General features: G+C 42.5%; 1 protein-coding gene across 2 annotated transcripts in view; it reads right to left on the bottom strand.

The window, feature by feature from the left end:
• Positions 1 to 19,225, bottom strand: part of COG5 (component of oligomeric golgi complex 5) — a 238,313-nt gene that overhangs the window by 29,413 nt on the left and 189,675 nt on the right. For both annotated transcript variants that reach the window (XM_084811049.1, XM_084811051.1), the window contains 4 exons: positions 18,520 to 18,724; positions 16,335 to 16,496; positions 15,795 to 15,894; positions 2,253 to 2,363 (listed from right to left, as the gene is read on the bottom strand). In XM_084811049.1, the coding sequence (XP_084667175.1) occupies positions 2,253 to 2,363; positions 15,795 to 15,894; positions 16,335 to 16,496; positions 18,520 to 18,724 (578 nt within the window). The remainder of the gene's footprint in view (positions 1 to 2,252; positions 2,364 to 15,794; positions 15,895 to 16,334; positions 16,497 to 18,519; positions 18,725 to 19,225) is intronic.

The raw sequence follows: 19,225 nt of genomic DNA, 5'->3' as shown, positions 1-19,225 counted from the left end.
GGGATTAAGATCAGCTCATTTACATGTATTTTTCCTGGGGTTCTTCTTTCTCTGCCTTTCTATATGTTCCATTACACAACAAATAGGTGGGTGTGGTATAGCAGAATTGTACAAATACAAGGAAAGTCTGGCATTCTCTGAATGGCGGCATGAGAACCTTCTCATGCCGCCATTCAGATAAATGCCAGACTTTCCTTGTTAGGAAACCATCCCCACTATAATGATTGCAAAGCACGGGAGAGGCCCTGGAGGAGGAGGAGGTGTACAGCACCCACAAACTACTGTGAGTGGGGAATCATGAGCACACAATAAATGCCTCGTGTAGAAATGGCGGCAACAATGGGCCCCTCCCCACCTAGGTTTTGGGGACCAGCAAATGTTCATCTCAACCTCCTCACTCTAGATCAGCTTTCTCCAACCTGGTGCCCATCAGAGGTGATGGACTACAATTCCCATTATAGCCAACAGCATGGCTATTGTTCATGCTGGCTAGGGATGATGGGAATTATAGTTCAACATATCTGATGGGCACCAGGTTGGAGACAGCTGATCTAAACCTAACCCTGCAGGGGACTTGGTATGAGACCATATGAGACCGTACAGCACCTCCGGCCTATTGGATTACAGGTCCCCAGAGGATAATCCTGCAGGCAGGAGCCTCCCATCAGAATGGCACCCTAGAATCTCTACGTTCTCTGTCTGTAATGAAAAGCACATGGCATTTTCTAAAAATACTAACCCTAAGTGTAATTTCATGATAAAAATGATGCTGTCCATCTATGCATAACATGGAAAAAAAGTATTTAATTCCATTGATCCTCATGGACCTCCACAATTTTTAAATGCAGTACCTAAACCCCCATCTTTTAAATGCATCTCACATCTTCCCCTGCTGCCGACAGCATTTTGGTTTAAAAAGCTATGGAGCCAACACCTTGTGACCCAAAAATCCGTCTGATCCTCTATAACTATTTCTAACATGCTCAGCATTTGCATTCAAGCAGAGTGTTAGCGATTTCGTTCTTCTTTTTTTCTTTCAAATTTCAGTTTAAGATTTGTTTTTATCAAAAAATAATTCAGTGAAGCATTCTGAAATGTGTAATTTCAAACCCACGAGGAAAACAACCAATTCATATTCTACAAATTTGTGTCTGAAAACAATCCAATATATAGAATTCTTAATGACATAACCATTGAGAGATAAAAATACTGGCTTTTGTTTGTTCTCTTACGCTTTTAGGATACGGCCTCTAATCTTAACACTATGGCTAGTATTCAAATAGAAATCCAACTAGTTCTAGGCTTTGGGCTTGTGCTTCTTAAAAACCTGCCACTATGCCACAGGACAAAGCACTTCAAAACGGAGGTGACTTAACTTTCCAATGCAATTTGTGATATGGCATATGGGTTTACCGTTTAAATGGGTGGGGATCAGAAATCCCACTGAGCGTGGCTAAGTCCTGGTGAAAACCTACAATAGCTCTTTGGATCCCAGCTCATATTATTACTCAACTGAAGCCCTAAATGGCCCTTTGTCATTCCTACACAAGTACAAAGCAATCTGTGATGTAAGCTAACGCATTCAAGAATATATACTCTGTCCAATTCCACCACAATCTTCTGAGTTAGGAGAGAACATGAAAGACAGCATGTCATAGGCATAAGTACACTAATACACAAAGAAAAAAGAGGAAAAGGCAAACACATCCTATTAAGTAGTTATAGACAGCCCATCAGGGCCAATGTCAAGAGTGGACACGGTCAGGCACCTGCTGAGGGCCCACATTCCAGCAGGGGTCCACTGACAAGAGCTCTCTGGAATTATTCGTCCCTTTCACCACTGCAACCTGCTTGTTCACCTACCTCTCCCTCTGGACAATGGTGGAGACAGTAAGGAGGAGCAGTAAATACCCCTGCCTACTTGCTCCCTGGCTCTCTGCCTGTCAAGCAAGCAAGGGGCAGCAATGATGAGAAAGAGGATGAGGAGCAATATCTGCAAGCGACAATGCTGGTGAGAAGGCAGACTCGCTAAGGGTGGGGGGCCATTGAAGGTAACTTGTCCAAAGGCCCTCAAAAACCTGCAGCCAGAATTGCAGCCCATCCCCCAAAAATAGACATGAAAATTGGGCTCCACTCCATTGTTAACAGAAACCACCTTAGAAGTGTTTATACATCCTCCCCAATTAAAGATTTATGTAGAAGAATTAAAACCACAACTTAACAAGAAGTACGTAAGCATCCTTGACACTTACTTTTAGCACTGACTGGTGTAGCCTGTGCAGTGAGTTCACTACAGCCACGTTTCTTCTTTGTCCTTCAGTTAATGGCCCAATCACTTGGCTAGCCTCACCTTGTGTAGATAGCTGCAGTAAGCATATGAGTAATGCAAATTGTTTCTTTTTAAGTACACTAATCCAAATGCATAAAATCCTGTCCCTTAAAATGGAATGTGAGGCTGAAAGGGAAAATTAGGTTACATTTCATACAATCTTAATTCCCAGCAACAATGTCCTGGAACTGTTGTTTTGTTCTTGTTCTATGGAAGATGGCATTTTGCACTTTAACCTGGCTTCCCACCTCATATTCTCTTATCATGGGATGAGTCCCGAGAGCTATGCCTCTGTCTCTATAGGAACACAAAATTACGATCTCAATGATGAAAGCAAGTGACAGGCTTTCCAGCAGATCCAGGGATGGCAGCACTGTGGAAGTCACTCAGGGACATGCTCTAAGGATCTTCTTTTGTGGACCCTGCATGGAACCATAAATGAATGCGGAACAATATCACACTCTAGGCATGGGCCATTTCTGCATGGTGAGGCCAGTGGAAAGAAAAACAGCACCGATTATATCGGGTGTGAAGCCACCCAATTTGACAGTATATCTCCAGGTGTACTCAGCCCTGGGAGTGCCTGCAAGAACTTGCTCAGTCAACTGGAGGACTTAAAACGAAAAGCAGCCCTTGGGCTGCACTCCGGCAATTCAGTAATGGACTCTAACATTCGAAACAACCACTAAGACAAATTCTAAAGTAATAATCAGTAAATAAGGGCATTATTTAATATACGCATAGCAAACCATCAGGTGGCAAGCAATGTCACAGTACAAAAAATATAATCATGGTGGGGTAGAAATAATTTCTCTCTCACAATACCTCATTTCCAAAAGGGTTGTCAGCACCAACTGGCAGAAACCTGTTCCTTCACATGAGAATTACATTCTGACAGAAGTGATCTTATTTAGACACATACAAATCCTTCCCCAGAGGTATTTTACCTTCAGTAATATTGATTCATTCAATTCCCTATATTGCTTCAGAAAATATATTTTAGAAGTGTGCATAGCATACTGTGATGCAGATGGCACATGGCACAGTAAGAGCTTGAAGCCTCAGGACCTCTGTCAGATACATAACAGGGAAACTCACTCAACCATAAATAGGGCTCTATAATTTTCACCAACGTTATCCTTCCAGGGACCACTACTAACCTAGCCTGTTCTGGACTATCTTGGATGTTCACTTTATTCACCAACTTCGCTACACATTTAACATAATTAAGCATCACAGACAATGCATCAAAACAGAACTCTTCTTTAGGCCAGTCACTCTCATTTCTGTACCCTGAAATTCATTAAAATCTCTGTCAGTATTCTTCCCCTAGTCAATCTCCATCAGCAAGACAAGGGTCCATCACCAAGAAAAGGGGCAGATGAATGCACATGTGAATTCAGTGATCCAGGTAGCATAGTTTCATTGGCAAGCAAGTCAGCAAAGTCTTTTTTCAGTAGCTCTCAAGCTGGTTTCACCATTTTTTTTTTCTTTTTACTTGATCCAGGATGCTTCACATATTTCGAATGCAAATCCCAATGGCTGCTCAGATTCAGAAGGAAAAACAACAACCCTTCAATACATTAAAGAAATTCTACTGCAACATTATCCAGCACTTAAACCAAGCGTCTATCACACACAACTACCAAGCCACTAAATCTAAGTCAAGATCTTGGATCCTGTGTTCCCTTGTGCAAATGGAAGGGCTCCTTTTGTTCACAGAAGGGCTTGCAATTCAGCAGAGGATCTGGGGGGGGACGACAGATTTCACCAATTCTTTCCTCCCACTGCAGTCCCCCCCCGGCTTTGCCCTCAGTTCCAAACCTAGAATGCAGTCATCCTACACAGAGTTCAGTGGACAAGTACCATATGTGCAGCTGCAACTACGCAGTTCAATCCAGCTGAACTTAAAACACCTTTAGATCCAAATGATTTCAATGGGAGCAATAAATGCATATTTAACTCTTAAATCACTGACAGCAATGAAACTTCGGCTGAATCATGTCCAATTGTATAATGAAATATAAATGAAACAGAACTTATATGGGTACAGGGCTTCATGGAGATATGGTTCAAGGGAACAGGAACACCAGTCACGTGTTCCCTGATCATGCCCTGGGACCCCAAATCTAAGCTGATGCCTTGGTTTACCAGATGTTCCTTCCCTCCTCCCATGTGCTCAGCCCAAAGCATTGCCAGCCTGGCATCACAATATATCAAGCAAGTTGGGAGGAAGGCCCGTTGCCCACCAGGCCCATTGCATGACCTGGTGGAATACTGGCCTTCTTCTTCCCCACTCTCTGCAGCAGCAGTGTACTGGCTTACAGGACAACCCACCATCCAATTAAAAATGCTGAATACATTATAGTAATGGAATACAAGAGAATTGTACTTTGAATTATAGCTGGAGTATTCCTTTTCCCAGGTCCAGCCCTACCATTAGGCAAAGTGAAGTGGACTTGCCTCCCAATCTCTCCAGAGAGTCAGGGGGCCCTCCTGAATAATGTGGGATGGGGTGCAGTGAGCTGGGGGAGGGGGGGATTGGCCAAAATCAAGCAGACTTCTTTTCAGCTTTCTGGGGGGCACAGGGAACTGAAGTGGGAGGAGAGGATGACTGTCCTTCTGGAAACTTCCAGTCACTTACCCTAGAATACAAGCCATCATGTGAGGATATTACACACAGGTGTATGCACCACTAGGCCATGTAATAGCAGGACATAAGTATAACTACACTCGTGTTGATCTCCACACATTACATGCACGCTAAGGGAAACACTGGTGTAACCCTGCTGAAGTCCAAGAAGCTACACCAGAGGGTAGGATTCTGATTCTTCAAACTGTTGACTAGCGTGGCTATTGCTAAAGGAATTCTCTGCTTTCTGTTCTCAGATTGTCCCTAGCCTGCAGTGTGAAGAATGGTGTAGAAAGCATGAGAAAAGCACTTGGGCATGATTAACGGAGACTGCATATGCATGCATTCAAAACTAGTGGAGCACAATAGTGTAATTAGGTAATTTTAGACTCTGGATTTAATGGTCTTATGCTCCTCTCCCCTCCTCGGATGGCAATGTGTGTTACTTCAGTGACTTCAAAATGTGGCAAGCCAACTCTGCTGCCTTTGGGAGCCCTCCTGCTCATTCCGCGGAGTGGAGCCCTGGAAGACTGCCACAGAGTCTTGCCCTGATAAGACCACTGGTGGCGCACCCTCTGTGTCAGGAGTGTTTCTGAGCGCAGGGAGTGGGTGAGCAGTTCAGATTCTGAAGAAGAACTGCCAGACATGAGGGAGGTACGTTCCCAGGCTAGTCCAGACATGGCTAGGCAGGCTCCTCAGGTTTCAAAGGTCCAGCTGCAGGAGGAGGGCCCTTCTTCACCCCCCCCCATGAGAGATAGCGAACAGGGAGAGGCGGGGTTTGGGGGATCTGAATTAATAGATGCCAGATGCAGACGCAGATCAAAAAGGGAGAAGGCGGGGGCAGAACTTAGACGGTCTACCCAATTGGCCTTGCGTGAACACGAGAGAGAGAGAGAGAGAGAGAGAGAGAGCGCACAACTTTCTCCCACCCCTTAAGTTAGGCTAGTGAGACTGCTTTCCTTTCAAACGGGCAACTTTTGTAGCTATCTTTTGAACCCCCTGAAGGCATTTCGTTGTAGACTGAGAGTCACTGAGAATTTGCATCTGTATGACCCTTTTGAAGTTCAGTGGGGGCAAAAGGAATCCTGACACTCTGTTTAAGATACATTACTCTGGAAGAGACTCCTGGTCTAGAGGATATGTCCCACAAAAGAATATTTCTAAACATTTCCTTCTCCCAACCCACCCCCAGCTCTTGAGGGACTCTGACATTAGTAAGCAAGGCAGTGGCCACTTCCCTGAAGAAATGGAGTAGAATCCTAGATGTGGAAGGAAGTCATTGCTATACATGCCTTGAGCTGCTTTGGACATGGCGAGGTTTTAGGGTCAAAAGCCCTTTCATCTATGATTACTCAGGACAAAGACATCGAGACTGAAACCACTGAGTGTGGTGGTAATAAAACTGTGAGGGCCCTATTAACAAGTAATCAGTGTCAAGCTTTTCTTCTTAACTGGGTGGGACATAGGAGAGGAACTATTCTCTATAAAATATGGAGTTAACTATTCATATAAAAGAAAGGTCATGTCTTCATCTGACAACCCTTTTGATTTGGAATGCAAATCAAATAGTATGTAAAATCATCATCACCTGTCACAGAGGAAGAAAAGTGGATTTGAGACGGAACAAGACAGATAAGCAAGAAAACAGTACAAGAAAGATATAGTGAATGTATCCAAATGCAGCCAATGATGTTGTGCTAGTGATGTGTGAATCAGCAACACTTGAGCTTGCTGATGTTCTCTGAATTTGATGCCAAAGCTCGTTCCAACTCAAGTCTGTATCAGATCACAAGCTTTGTTTTTTAGTTTTTGCATGAAAATCCATGCATATTTTCTCAATTGTGTGCATCTTTGAAATACATGCATTCTTCTCCCAGTGATTAAAGTGTTTTTGTGAGCATTGTTGAAAAGCACTCATTTTTCAAACGTATGCATGCTGTTGAACACATTTGGAGGGGGTCCATGAATCACACTGCAAGTTCAGAAATGTACAAACTTCAACCACAGATTACAACTGAGTCTTTGTTCAATCCAAAAAGGGCAAACTGGGTAAATCCTGATAAAAACGAACTGAAATGAATTTCTCATACATCCCTATGTTGCACTGACTGACAGCTAAACGCAGACATGGTTACACATTTGGCTCGCTATGCAGGATCATCAAGTCCAAAGGTGCTTTTAGTCTCTTTTTGCAATGATCCGTTAATATAAAGTGACAATAATATGCTTTCGTATGTGAGCGAAATGGAATGACCATTTCAAAAAAATGGTAACTAGAATACCATACAGACAAAACAAAACTTAAAAGGCAGCTTCATAATGGACACTAAACATCAGTGGGCTTGAGAAAGAGACATAACTTACTGCACAATCCTGTACACGTCTACTCAGAAGTAAGCCATACCGAGTTCAGCGGGGCTACAAGATGCACACAGCCTTTATGCATGCATTACATATTAAAGTAGTTAGCCTATTTTTCCTTAATTCTGTTCCAGGAGGATATTCAGCTGAATGTTCTTCCGATTTGTTCCATAGTGGCACTTCAAGCTGCTGGCTTTGTGAACGATGAACTGCAGACATGGTGCAGGGGTTTGCCTCCTTTGACAGTGATTGCAAAACCTCCCTCCCATTCTGGCTTAAGATTTCAAGTTTCATCTCCGTATTTGCATGTTGTAAAGACTTAACGATGTCATGTTTTGGCAGGACCTCAGATCAGAAGCATCAGATTAGAGAGGGCGCGCTGCAGGGTAGCAAGATGCCCAGCTCATTGCCTGCACATATTTCCTACAAAAGTTCCTCTTTGCCCACTACAAACAAGCACTGTTGGACAATTTCTGAATTGGAGAGAGATTAATCCCCCCTTCCTAGGTAAGACCTGCAAAGCATAAAATGGGGGTGGGGGTGGTTAAGGCGCCATAGCCTGGGCCTAACTCCTGCAAGGTGGCCACAAGTACCCCAGAGGTGACTCACCTCTAACCCTTCTCCAGGCCTTTTTACTCTCCTCTCCCTTTTCTCACTGACTCGGGCTTGTGCTTGTTCCTTTTTGGCTATGACTGCTCTCTCTCCCTCCACACTGTTCACACCTCACTGTAGTATTTGACAGCCTACACCTCTTAGGCAGCTGCTTCTGTCTTCTCCCCTCCATGCTTCTTCAACAGTTCTCCTCCCTCTTCTCTTTCCTGCATGCAAATGCCCCACACCTCTGGAATAAGTGGCTATCGGGGGTCCACCAGGCTCCATCACTGCAGGCCTTTAAGAAGGCATGGAAAACATACTATACTTTGGCTTCCCCTGGTATGTTCACTGTTGTTGCTGTTTTTATTGCTGTTGTGAAGACTGTATCGATTTGTATTATGTGTTTTATTATTTTATGCCATCTTGGGAGGGCTCCTGCCCTGAAAGGTGGCCACAAAATCTTTTAAATTAAGACAATAAATAAAAAATGCTTCCCCTTTGCCCGCAATTACACCTCCAGCTGGCTGCAAAAGGCAGGGATTGGTTGTGGAGAAGTCCAGGAGCCACAAAATGTTTAGACACCTTTGTTGGCTCAAGAGCCACAGCTGAACTATCCAAGTGCTGCACATGGCTCCTAAGCCACAGTTCAGCCACCCCTGATGTCTGCGGTTGCATCTTTAATTGCTTGAAGGAATCTCCCCTCCACCACCTATTCAATCTACAGAAATTGATAGCGATGTATTTCCTGCTTTCTTGGAAAATATTCACATATGCCAACAGAAACTTGTGAGCATAAAATGAATACACACACACACACACTTGACAGATGATTAAGTCAGCTATTTATCTGTTATAGAAGGATAGAAAACACCTAAAGAAAAGACATTAGGAAAAGACAGTAATGAGACTGCTTAAAAAGCAGTGTGATAACGGAATTTTTTTAAAGAGACCATTAATAAGGGTTTCTTGGATGCTAAAAGAAAGCAGTCCTCATTTCTAGACAACTGATTTCAAGTTCCCAGTACAACACATTTTATCTATGTGCAGCAGGTGGGCATGCTAGTGTATTTCAAATCCACCCACATGTGAAGCTTAACAGAAATAGCATCAAAGTAAAAGAACATACAGTACTTATATTACCATTCGCACACTGTGAGCTAACTGCAGACATAACTCAAAATGAAGGAGAAATGGTAAAAAAAGGGATAACCATTTGGAGAACAATACTTCATTGACAAAGAGAAATTGGATAACTTATTTAGCCCATTTGGATCCAAGAAATCATTGTAAACTTGCCTGCAATTTTTGCCACATTATGCAACAATTTTCTGATGAAGTATAGTGAAGGGTTTTCTGAAAATTGCACATTATGACTGGCTCCTCATTCTTACTAAGATCCTGTGCCAGTGCAGCTACCTACAATACCAGGGTAACACACATAGGGATTAACATATTCAGAACCTTCCCCCAAACATGTTTTCCACCAGCAGAAAGGTTTTTATCATGGAGGCTCTTTCAAACACATGGCCACCCACCTGTTCTGAGATAATACAATCACATGTAGAATATACCATGTATACCCGCTAGAATCATAGAATAGTAAGGTTGGAAGGGGCCTACAAGGCCATCAAGTCCAACCCCCTGTGACATTGTGCTGGAGTAGTAGTTACACCACAATCTGAACTGATGATATGAGAAGTTTTTGGTCTTTGCCCAAGGGCCAAGTTCAATTTCAGAGAAGCTTTTGGGGGCTGCATTCCAGTGGTGGGTGTGGCCAAAGGCAGGGGGAGCAAGGCAAAATGGGTACACACCCCCCCAGTATATTTTAGCTTAAAGCTCTTACTGTCAGTAACTAAGCTTTAGGAGAGGCGTTTTAGTCTTTTAGAATGGGAAAAAAACTGTACAAAAGCTGGGAAACTACACATTGATTGGTGGTTAGGGGAAGGGGGAATGGCCTGATTGGGACCCCTGTGTATAAATTAGAACCATATTAAGAACATTTATTTATTATTTATCATATTTTTATCTAAAGAATTGAGGGCAGCATGTATGGTCGGCCACCTCCCTTATGTCTTCACAGCTACCCAGGAGTGGGTTAGGCTGAGAGACAGTGACTGGTCCAACTTCTCCCAATGAGCTTCATGGCTGAGAGAGGAACCAAGTTTTTCCCAGTCAAAGACCACTGCACTACCCACTACACCACACTGGCTCTGGAGTTCAGGAAAAAAAAACAAAGTTTCACGATCAAAAAGTCAACACTCAAAATATGCTCAAAATCCATAGACCCAGATTATATCTACTATTTGAATCATCCTTTGACAAAGGGAAATGCTTTGGGCTTTTAAGCTGTTTACTGAAGTAGGTTTTAACTAGTGGGGGCTGTTTATTTCTTTTTTATTGATTTGTTTTTAACTGATTTGCTTTTAATTATAATTTTGTATTTTACTTTATATTTTAGTATTGTTAGCTCTCTTGAGTGGTATTTGTAGTGAAAGGGCAAGATAAAAATGTAATTAGTAAATACAAATAAAATAAAATAAAATAAAATAACTGAGTACTAGATGCTAGAAAATAAACATTGAAGTTCCTTAACGTCATGCACAGCTTATCCTGGAGGCATCTTGTTGACTGCTGATTGGACCTAGGGCCATGGTACCTGAACTGGACCTAGGGCCATGGTATCTGAAGGACCGCCTCTTCCCATACACTCCTACCCATGCTTTGAGATCATAATCAGAGGCCCTGCTTTGATTGCACTGGGATTTGGTGGTGGCTCCTTGTGAGTGGGCCTTCTCAGTGGTGCCCCCCAGAGAGATATGATATTGTGTTGATTTTTCAGCACTAGGCAAAGACTTTTTATTCCCTCAGGCATTTTAACATGCTACTCACTCTACTGTCTAGATGTATCTTAAAATTGTATCTTAGAGCTTATTTTTAGCTCTGTGGTTATATTTTGATATTTTAGTCCTTCTGTGCATACAATACATAAGATATTATTTGTGACAAAACAAGGGGTGGGTGCAGATCAAGCTGAATTGTTAACACAAGGCAAGCAACAATGTATGGTAATATTTGCAGTAAACATAATTTCCTCTCACATAATACTGAACAACTTGCATTCACCTTTGAAGTAATTAGCACAGGCTGAAGTTTAAAATCAGATTAGTCACACCAGCTTGGTTGAGGATGGTAACATATTAGCACCTCACTTTCAAGGCATTTATTCACATTAATTCTGCCATAATTGGCTCTTCCTGAAGTACCTTAAATACGAGTTTCCCGGCTATCCACACTCTTGGCAACAAACAAAAACGTTATCTACTGAACTATCAGAAGGACACCTAGTAAAGGCTAGATATCAAATCATATCTGCTACCTTTTGGAGATGAACTCTTATGGCTTGTACAGACTATTTTTTCCCCCAGGTAACAGCAACTGCTTCCCTGTTTAGTACTTCTTTGGAGCCAGGCTCGGTCTGATCACTGTACAAACTGAATGAGCTGTGTGTGCATTTGTGTGGAAGTATCCTACACTCCGTTGTGAGTGGACAGCCTTCCAATTAGAATTATTTAGGAAATGGATTCCTTAGCCTTTCATTGCAGCCACAACATTTAGGACACGGCAACAGAAACAGTCATCAGTGACTGACTGATTAATTTTATATCACCCTTCCTTGATGAAGCTCAGCGCAAAGTACATGCTCCCCCCTCCCCACTTTATCTTCACAACAACCCTATGAGATAGTTTAGGCTGAGAAAGCATGAATGGCCTCAGCTTTGCAGCTGAGCAGAAATTTGAACCTGGGTCCTTCCAGTCTGAGTCCAAGGGTCTGTTCATATATCATGCTAACCAACGGTGGGTGATAAGCTATGCAGAGTAGGCTGTTTTGCAAACAACCTACTGTACTTCCATCAGATGATCAGATAAACAAGCCACACAACATGGTTTATTCCCCACTCCTCCTCCTGTAGTCCTCCTAGTTGGCTAGCCAGGTATCCCAGCTTCCTTTGTGGTGGAAACCATATCCCACCATCCCTTGCACTGCTGCTACGTCAGCAGCCTGTCTCCAACTGGTCCACTTTGTGCTAGGGATATCTTCTTCTGCCTCTGCCAGTTCCCTCCCTCCACCCTGTTCTCAACGCCATGTCAATCCTTACCTGCTGTCCCATTTGCATCCCTTCCCTTCCATTCCTGCTCCTACCCTTTCTTCCCCACTCCTTCTTCCAACAAACAAGACAGAATAAAAAGAAATAAAAAGAAACTTTTTATGGGTATACAAAGGAGCTTATTTGGCTTGCTTATCTGGCCTGCTTAATACTACCTTGAATCTACCCATGGGAACATTCTACCCAAAAAGGAGGCAGGGGGGCACCTCCGACTCCTTGAAACTTTGCAAAAATGGGACAAAATTTAATATACAGGTTTCCCTTATGGGGAGCCACCACATGCACTACTGGATAATTGTACAACTTCACTTTTTTCATGGAAAAGTGAGGATTTAACCACAGCTGAAACAAACTGTTTGCTTCCCTTCCTGGTCCTACCCCCTCTTCCCCAGTCCTTACTACCAGTACTACCACCCCAATTTCCAAGCCTTTGACAGCTCCCCCCTCACCAGCAGCAAATCAACAGCACAGAACGAACGAACGAACGAATGAATTTATTTATTTATTTATTTATTTATTTATTGGTGGCTTACTTGGCTTGCTTAATACTGCCTTGAATCTACTAAGGCACTATTTGGCATCAGTTCGATGTTGGGGGGGGGTGTTGGATGGCTAGTTTGGGGGCTGATGGTGGCAGTGAAAAGTTGAGGGGGAGGTTCAGTCTCACGGGTTGTAGGGAGGGGAAAAAGCATCTGCTGAGTTCGGAAGGGGTGGCCTGACTGGAAAGGAGGGATGGTTGTATGGTGGGAATATTGCACCAAAAAGGGGGGGGGGCCTCCAACTCCTTGAAGGTTTGCAGGAATGGGACGAAATTTAATATACAGGTTCCCCTTATGAGAAGGCACAAGATGCACCACTGGATAACTGCACAACTTTGCTTTTCCATGGAAAAGTGAGGATTTAACCGCAGGTTAAATTGTTTGAGACCTCATGGTGGGGGGGGCTGGAAATGATTCGGAGTTGGAGACACAGCTGAATGTGGTAGGAAAACAACTTTGCTCAAAGTCACTTCATCAATTACACACTGTGCAAGTGAAAGCAACTCTGCAGAGCGCATCGCTGAAGGAGGGGGGAAGGAGGGGTCAGGTGGTGAAGGGGATGGAGTGCTGGCAGCAGCACAATCTATTGCTAGGTGGATCTCAGGAACAGAGATCGCTCAAGAAGAGCGGAGCAGAGGCAGCGTTTTTGGCCACTCTTGCTGAGCAGCTCTGTAGGCGATCTCCATAACCCTCACTGGCACAACATATGGCACACTAACCCACCATAGGTAAAACAACCCCTACAGCAGACCATGGGTTCTCAGCGTAGGTTGTCTGAGGGAAACAAGCCACTGTGGGTGGGAAAAACAGCTCACAGATGACACACTACGCCATCATGGGTTGTTCCAGAAAACAACCCATTGTGAGTTAGCATGTCGTGGGAAGCCAGTTCAACACCCTAACTTCAACAACATACTTGACACCAATCTTATTGGACATCTGCTTTGGCAGTCATGCAAAATCATAAATATTTCTGTCACAGCAGAGCTTGTTAAACCACTGGTTGTAAGTTTCAGATTTTAGCAGGTGGAAGAACTGCAATTTTTTTATATACTTGGTTGGTTTTTACTGTTTTCCACTCCTCTGATTGTTCGGGATTTCTGTTGTTTTATGTTTTGAGGTTTTAATGACTGTTGCACTTTACCGTGAGTCTGTCTCAACAGAAAGGCATTTAGTGAATTAAAAAAAAATGAAATAAGCAAACTGGCTCGGCAGTGAATACAGTCAGAGACATGGGGGGGGGGGGTTAATGTATCTCATGCAACCAGAGGCAGCCAGGAGTGCTTTTATACCTCTGATGAGGTATCATCTGTACAAGCTGTTTCCTCAATCTTGAAAGATGTTGCTATCACATACCTCAAAAATGTCAGTAATACAAAGCAAAACAGCATCAGTTTCTACTTGGCAACTGCTTTGGGACTTCCAGTCATAGACAGGATTCATTGTAAAGGGAATAAGCTAACTCCGCACTCTCTCTCCTCCAGTGGTGTATACTGGGCAATGGACACTGCTGTATGGTTTTGTAGGAACACTGCTGCATGGTTATGTATGGGCACTGGATAATATGCCTAAAATGTTTTGTGTTCCTAGTGCCAGGCTGAGTAAAAGATGTATGATTATTTCCCCCAAGGTTTCAGGATGTTTTTCCTCTGATAAACTCCTCAGGTTCATCTTTCACTGATGGCTGTTTGGCAGCTAAGAGTCACAACAGTTTTGAAAGCTTCATAGTTCCTCACAGCTAGCCCTCCAAAATTGTGTCTTTGAATCAACTGATGTAAAGTTTAAAAAGCACATTCTTGTCACTATATTTCTTCAATTTGTTTTTACTCTGAAACCACTTGCCACTTTGAAATCACCTTTCTTTCTGAATCACCCTCCTCAGCACTCTGAAGGTTGGATGACACATACCATTTATGACTCTAAGGGCCCTTAGGCCTTAGTAATCATGGCTGCCATGCCTGGTTTTACATTTCACAGACAATTTTGTCCTGGCTTGTATTTAGACATATTTTGCAGTAAACTAACTAAAGTCCACTTATTTGTTGCACAAAACTAAGCCTAGGTGTGTAGGTTTCATTATCTTTTAAGCTGTAAAAGGTATAGAATGCTGCTGAAAATGTGTTATGTACTCTTGAGTTACAACCTCCATTATCCATACATACGCAACACTACAGAGAAGCATTGCAGGTTTACCTCATGCCACCTCTGCCAAAAAATCCTTCATAGTCCAGCCATGTACTTCCCCCTGGACTGCTTTGCATATGTGCCAATGTTAAAGTGGGTCAGGAAAAGAACAGGTGGTCTGGGCTGTTGAAAATTTCAGAAGAAAGAGAAAGGAGGAAAAGCAGCTGGATATCTGTTCTCTTCCTTGGCCCCCAAAGGATGTCAAACACTAAGTCACCTCCATCCTATGGCAGAAGTGGCAACCTGCTCATAAGTACCATTCACCGTCTTAAGAAATTAACAAAAGATGAGATGCAAGCTCATTCATGGGCTCCTATGTAAACCAGTTCTGCATTTGGTTGAAATTTCTAACGGGTTACAGCAATGTAGTTTACAGAGCAATCCTATTGTCCCGGCGGGAGTGTCATAGGGATCATGAGATATGTCAGGATCCCCCTCCAGAGGCTGTAGACACTCCTATAACCTCAGGAGGGGGAATCCAACATCAGATCCTTCCCACGCACCCTCACAGCCAGGTGGCAGCTGCTCTTTGGGGATGTCCAAAGAGGGGTGTGCTGGTGGGCAGGGAGGGGAGAGAAGAGGCCAAAATCTGCAGTATCCTACAGCCTCTCCATGGCCATCCCCTCCCACTGCCAGTAAGTAAGCTAGAGAAGTGCAGAGGCCCATCTAGCTGAATTTGTTTTCTTTTGAAGAGGAAATGAAATTTCTTCCATTATTCCTCCTGCCCTGCCTGGCTCCTGCCAGCAGGGCATATAATTAGACAGCGGGCTCCATTTTCAGAGTCCTCTCTCTATCTCTTAATTTCTCTTTATTTAGCTTTTGGTTCCAGGACATTTAGTGCTCATTACAGTCTATTTATCCGTTTTTTCTTTTAAAAACTTGGGGGTTCAAACATAGACAAACTTACATTACAAGTTGTTTCATGAAAGAAAAAGAAACACATTTTAGACTTAAAAAATAAAATAATTCAACAATTGAGAATGACTTACAAGCTGCTCAGATTTCACTCCATAGAGTTGTATGGTCTTTGCCACATTTTTGGAGACTGCCAAACTGAGATTTGGATCTACAGCAGCCACATTCAGCTCACTAGGAACAAAAAGCAACAGTAATGAGTTCTGAATGATCATATTTTATTACAATTGTTATTCTTGCCATTTAATTTAGCCCACAGAAAAGGGGAAAAAACATACATCCTCACACTACATTAGGGATAATGGGCGTATGTTCTCTAAATTTGTAGGAGGTTACGTGCCATTCACACTGTTAGTTTGTTCTGCACACAAACAACCATGAACAGGGTTCACACTTACAGTTCTCCATGTGATCAAAGCTGAGGGCAGGCCTCTGCTGCTTTACACACTAAAATGCAGGAGGTACGCTCTGATTTAATTTCATTCCTAATTGCTTGAATAATTAATGTGGATCAATCATTTAGCAGTAATGAACTCTCTGTTCCAAAATTATAATTTAGGGAGGGGAAAAATGAGGTTACACATTATGTATTGAAATTTATTACAAGCATTTACCTTGCAAAGGTTTTGATGATACTGTCAAGCTCATCAGTTGAAGGAGGATTGCGACCTCCAGGGGGAAAGACGAGGTTGATAGGGTCAAAGAGCCGAGATAATGACTTTGACAAGTAGGCAGCTTCGTAAGGTTGCAAAGAGTCTTTCAGGGCTATTTCTGGGCTGGAAAGTGGAGGTAACTGATTAAGATGAAATATGTTTATTTCTTTTTTTCAAACAGCAGAAGAATATAGTACAGCCCATTTGAGGCTGGAGTAAACTCTAATGTTGGGGTGGGGAACCTGTGGCCCCCTGGGTGTTGTTGAACTCCAGCTCTCATAATCCCTGATTATTGGCCATGGTGGCTGATGGGATTTGGAATCTAACAGCATCTGGAGGGCCACAGATTCCCCAACTCTGCTCTAGTGTTTATCAATCTAGCAGGAACACAGTCCACACACTCTTAGCTTTTGCAGAATTTATAAGCTTTTCCAGAACCTCATCTGTTACCACTCTCATGGCATGCAGATCCTTTAGATTAATTTCTAAGGGCATAGCACACAACGGTCCATCTAATCTCAAGTCCAGAGCCTATAAAACAAATATTCCTGCAATGAGCAGGATTACTTAGAAATGTCCTAACCAGCAGAGATGTATGTAACAATAGGAATTCTTCACTTCTAAATGCATAGGCTATTCAATTAGTAAGACAGAATAATTCAGTAACTTCAGTCTATCGACTTCCTAAATCAAGGTATACTTGAGACAGGCAATGTTAAGAACAACAGGAGGACATCCCTAACTTAAAATAAAGGACACTGTATGCCATGAAGTAATAACTGGGACCCGCATATTGGTTCTAGCTTCTAACCCAGAAGTGAAAATCCCTCAGTGTAAATCCAGTGTATCATTAGCAGAAAAAATTGTGCTAGCAGAACTGCACTGCTTTTTCCTGTTGCACAAATGCTAGCAGACCACTTGGTAAACCAAAAATCTTCAACCAGTTGTACAACCAGTTGTGGAAGCAGAACTTTAATTGGATTCTCTCCTTGCATATAGTTCAAAACCTGATTTTGCCTAGTGCAATATCATTGAACCCATTACCCCTTATCTGTATTACTGACCCACCCACAAGGATCCTGCAACCTAATAAGGATCCTACTGTTCTTCTTTAAGATGTCACAAACAGCTGCCAGGGACAGCTGGGCTTTTCCTTGACTCTCTCAGTGAGTAAAATGGTTGGGTCAGGAAACAAAATACAATACAGCATTGGGATCTCTATGATAATTTTTTGTAAATTTCTTTTATTTTCTGAGGACTCTGCTGGATGCAGTGGTGTCACACAACTTCGGTCTCCCCTATTTTCCTTTTATTTCTTTACCTCTGGATTGAGATCAAGAAATGACATCGTCAGGCCAGCCATCTTATGTTTTTACTGACTCTGATACAGATTCAGCTACAAAGAGCTTCAGCTACTGCTTTGGGAAGGCTTACTGTGATACATTTTGAAAACGTCTGGTATAGAACATGTCAGAGATAGTCCACTGATTAAAATCTCATGTACAAAGTATCTCTCAAGCTAGGCAGGTGGGGGTTCCGAAGCACATTTAACATTAATCTGCTTCCATTCAAACCAATGGACACTTTACATTACATTCCAGTGGGAGTAGATTCACTGGGCTTGTTTAACAGCAAGACCAATACACAAATCATTACTTTGTACTGTAGAAAATGCCTGTAACAGAAGAGTGAGAGGAAGAATGACTGACAGCAGAGGCCAGAATGAAATGAAGGGTGGAGTTAGTATCAGTTGGAGAACTCAATTAGAAGTAACACAGAGACAGGTAGTGAGAGGTCAGAGAGAGTTAGGATTAAGGGCACAATCCTATGCACGTTTAGACAGAAAAAACTCCTACAACTCCTAGCATCTCTCCAGCAGCATGGCTAGATGGGGCATGCTGGGAGTTGTAGGACTTTTTTCTTTCTAAACATGCATAGGATTGCATCTTAAGCTAGTTAGTGAGAAGACAGAGGAATTAGTGGAATCAGAGGAAGGTAAGTAAAAGGCTGGTGGTAAGAATGCCCAATTTGTATAACCAACAGCAGGTTGTTCTTCATTAAAGTGTCAAAACAAAACAATCTATTGTTGTAGAGAGGAGGGAATTCTGGAATTTTCTGTTCTCTAATTACACACAAATACACATACTCATAATCTTGCTTCTTCTGCATGAATATGTCCTGTGTATCATCTTCTATCTGCTGAAGTTCAGCAAAGTGTTCTGCACTCCCATTTGCAATAAAATTTCTTTGAATATTTTCACTGTATTGTTGAAGACGCTTCCACAGATCATTATAGAGTCTCAGTAATTTAGGATATTCGCCTTCAAAAGCTTGCTTCAAAAACATGGAAGCTGCAAGACAAAACAAACAAACAAATATTATTTGTAACATGTCACATCAGTTTCTGTGATACCAACAATAATTGTCATTTAAAACCAACAGTGTAAGGAAATGCAATATTTAAATAAATACAGTATTCATAACAGGGCTTGTCTGGACGATAGGGTACCCCCCGGGATTATACTCAGGAGGAAATTGGGATTGTTCACCTGCTTCCCTCACCACGGACAAATGTGAAAGAACCAAGTGGGGAAATCTCCAATGCATCTAGCCATTTGCATGTGTTCTGTTCTAACAAAATACTGTCCTAAGATTGTGTTCTGTCCTGAAGTACATTCCACTTCTGAATTTTTAGTGCAAAAATTACTACTTTATTAAATATTTATTCTCTCCCCACTTGTGTACTATTTCCTTATGAAAATTCCACCCCCCTGTTTGAAGTTGTTATTTGGCCTGGTAGCAAAGCTTACACAGTCAGAACCTCAGATGAGAGTTAGTCAGGAAAATGGTGT

This window comes from Heloderma suspectum, chromosome 7 (assembly GCF_057233095.1).
Source record: "Heloderma suspectum isolate Gila_16-S chromosome 7, 16-S_ref, whole genome shotgun sequence".
NCBI classification, from domain to species: domain Eukaryota; kingdom Metazoa; phylum Chordata; class Lepidosauria; order Squamata; family Helodermatidae; genus Heloderma; species Heloderma suspectum.
This window is presented reverse-complemented; position numbering and strand designations above follow the sequence as displayed.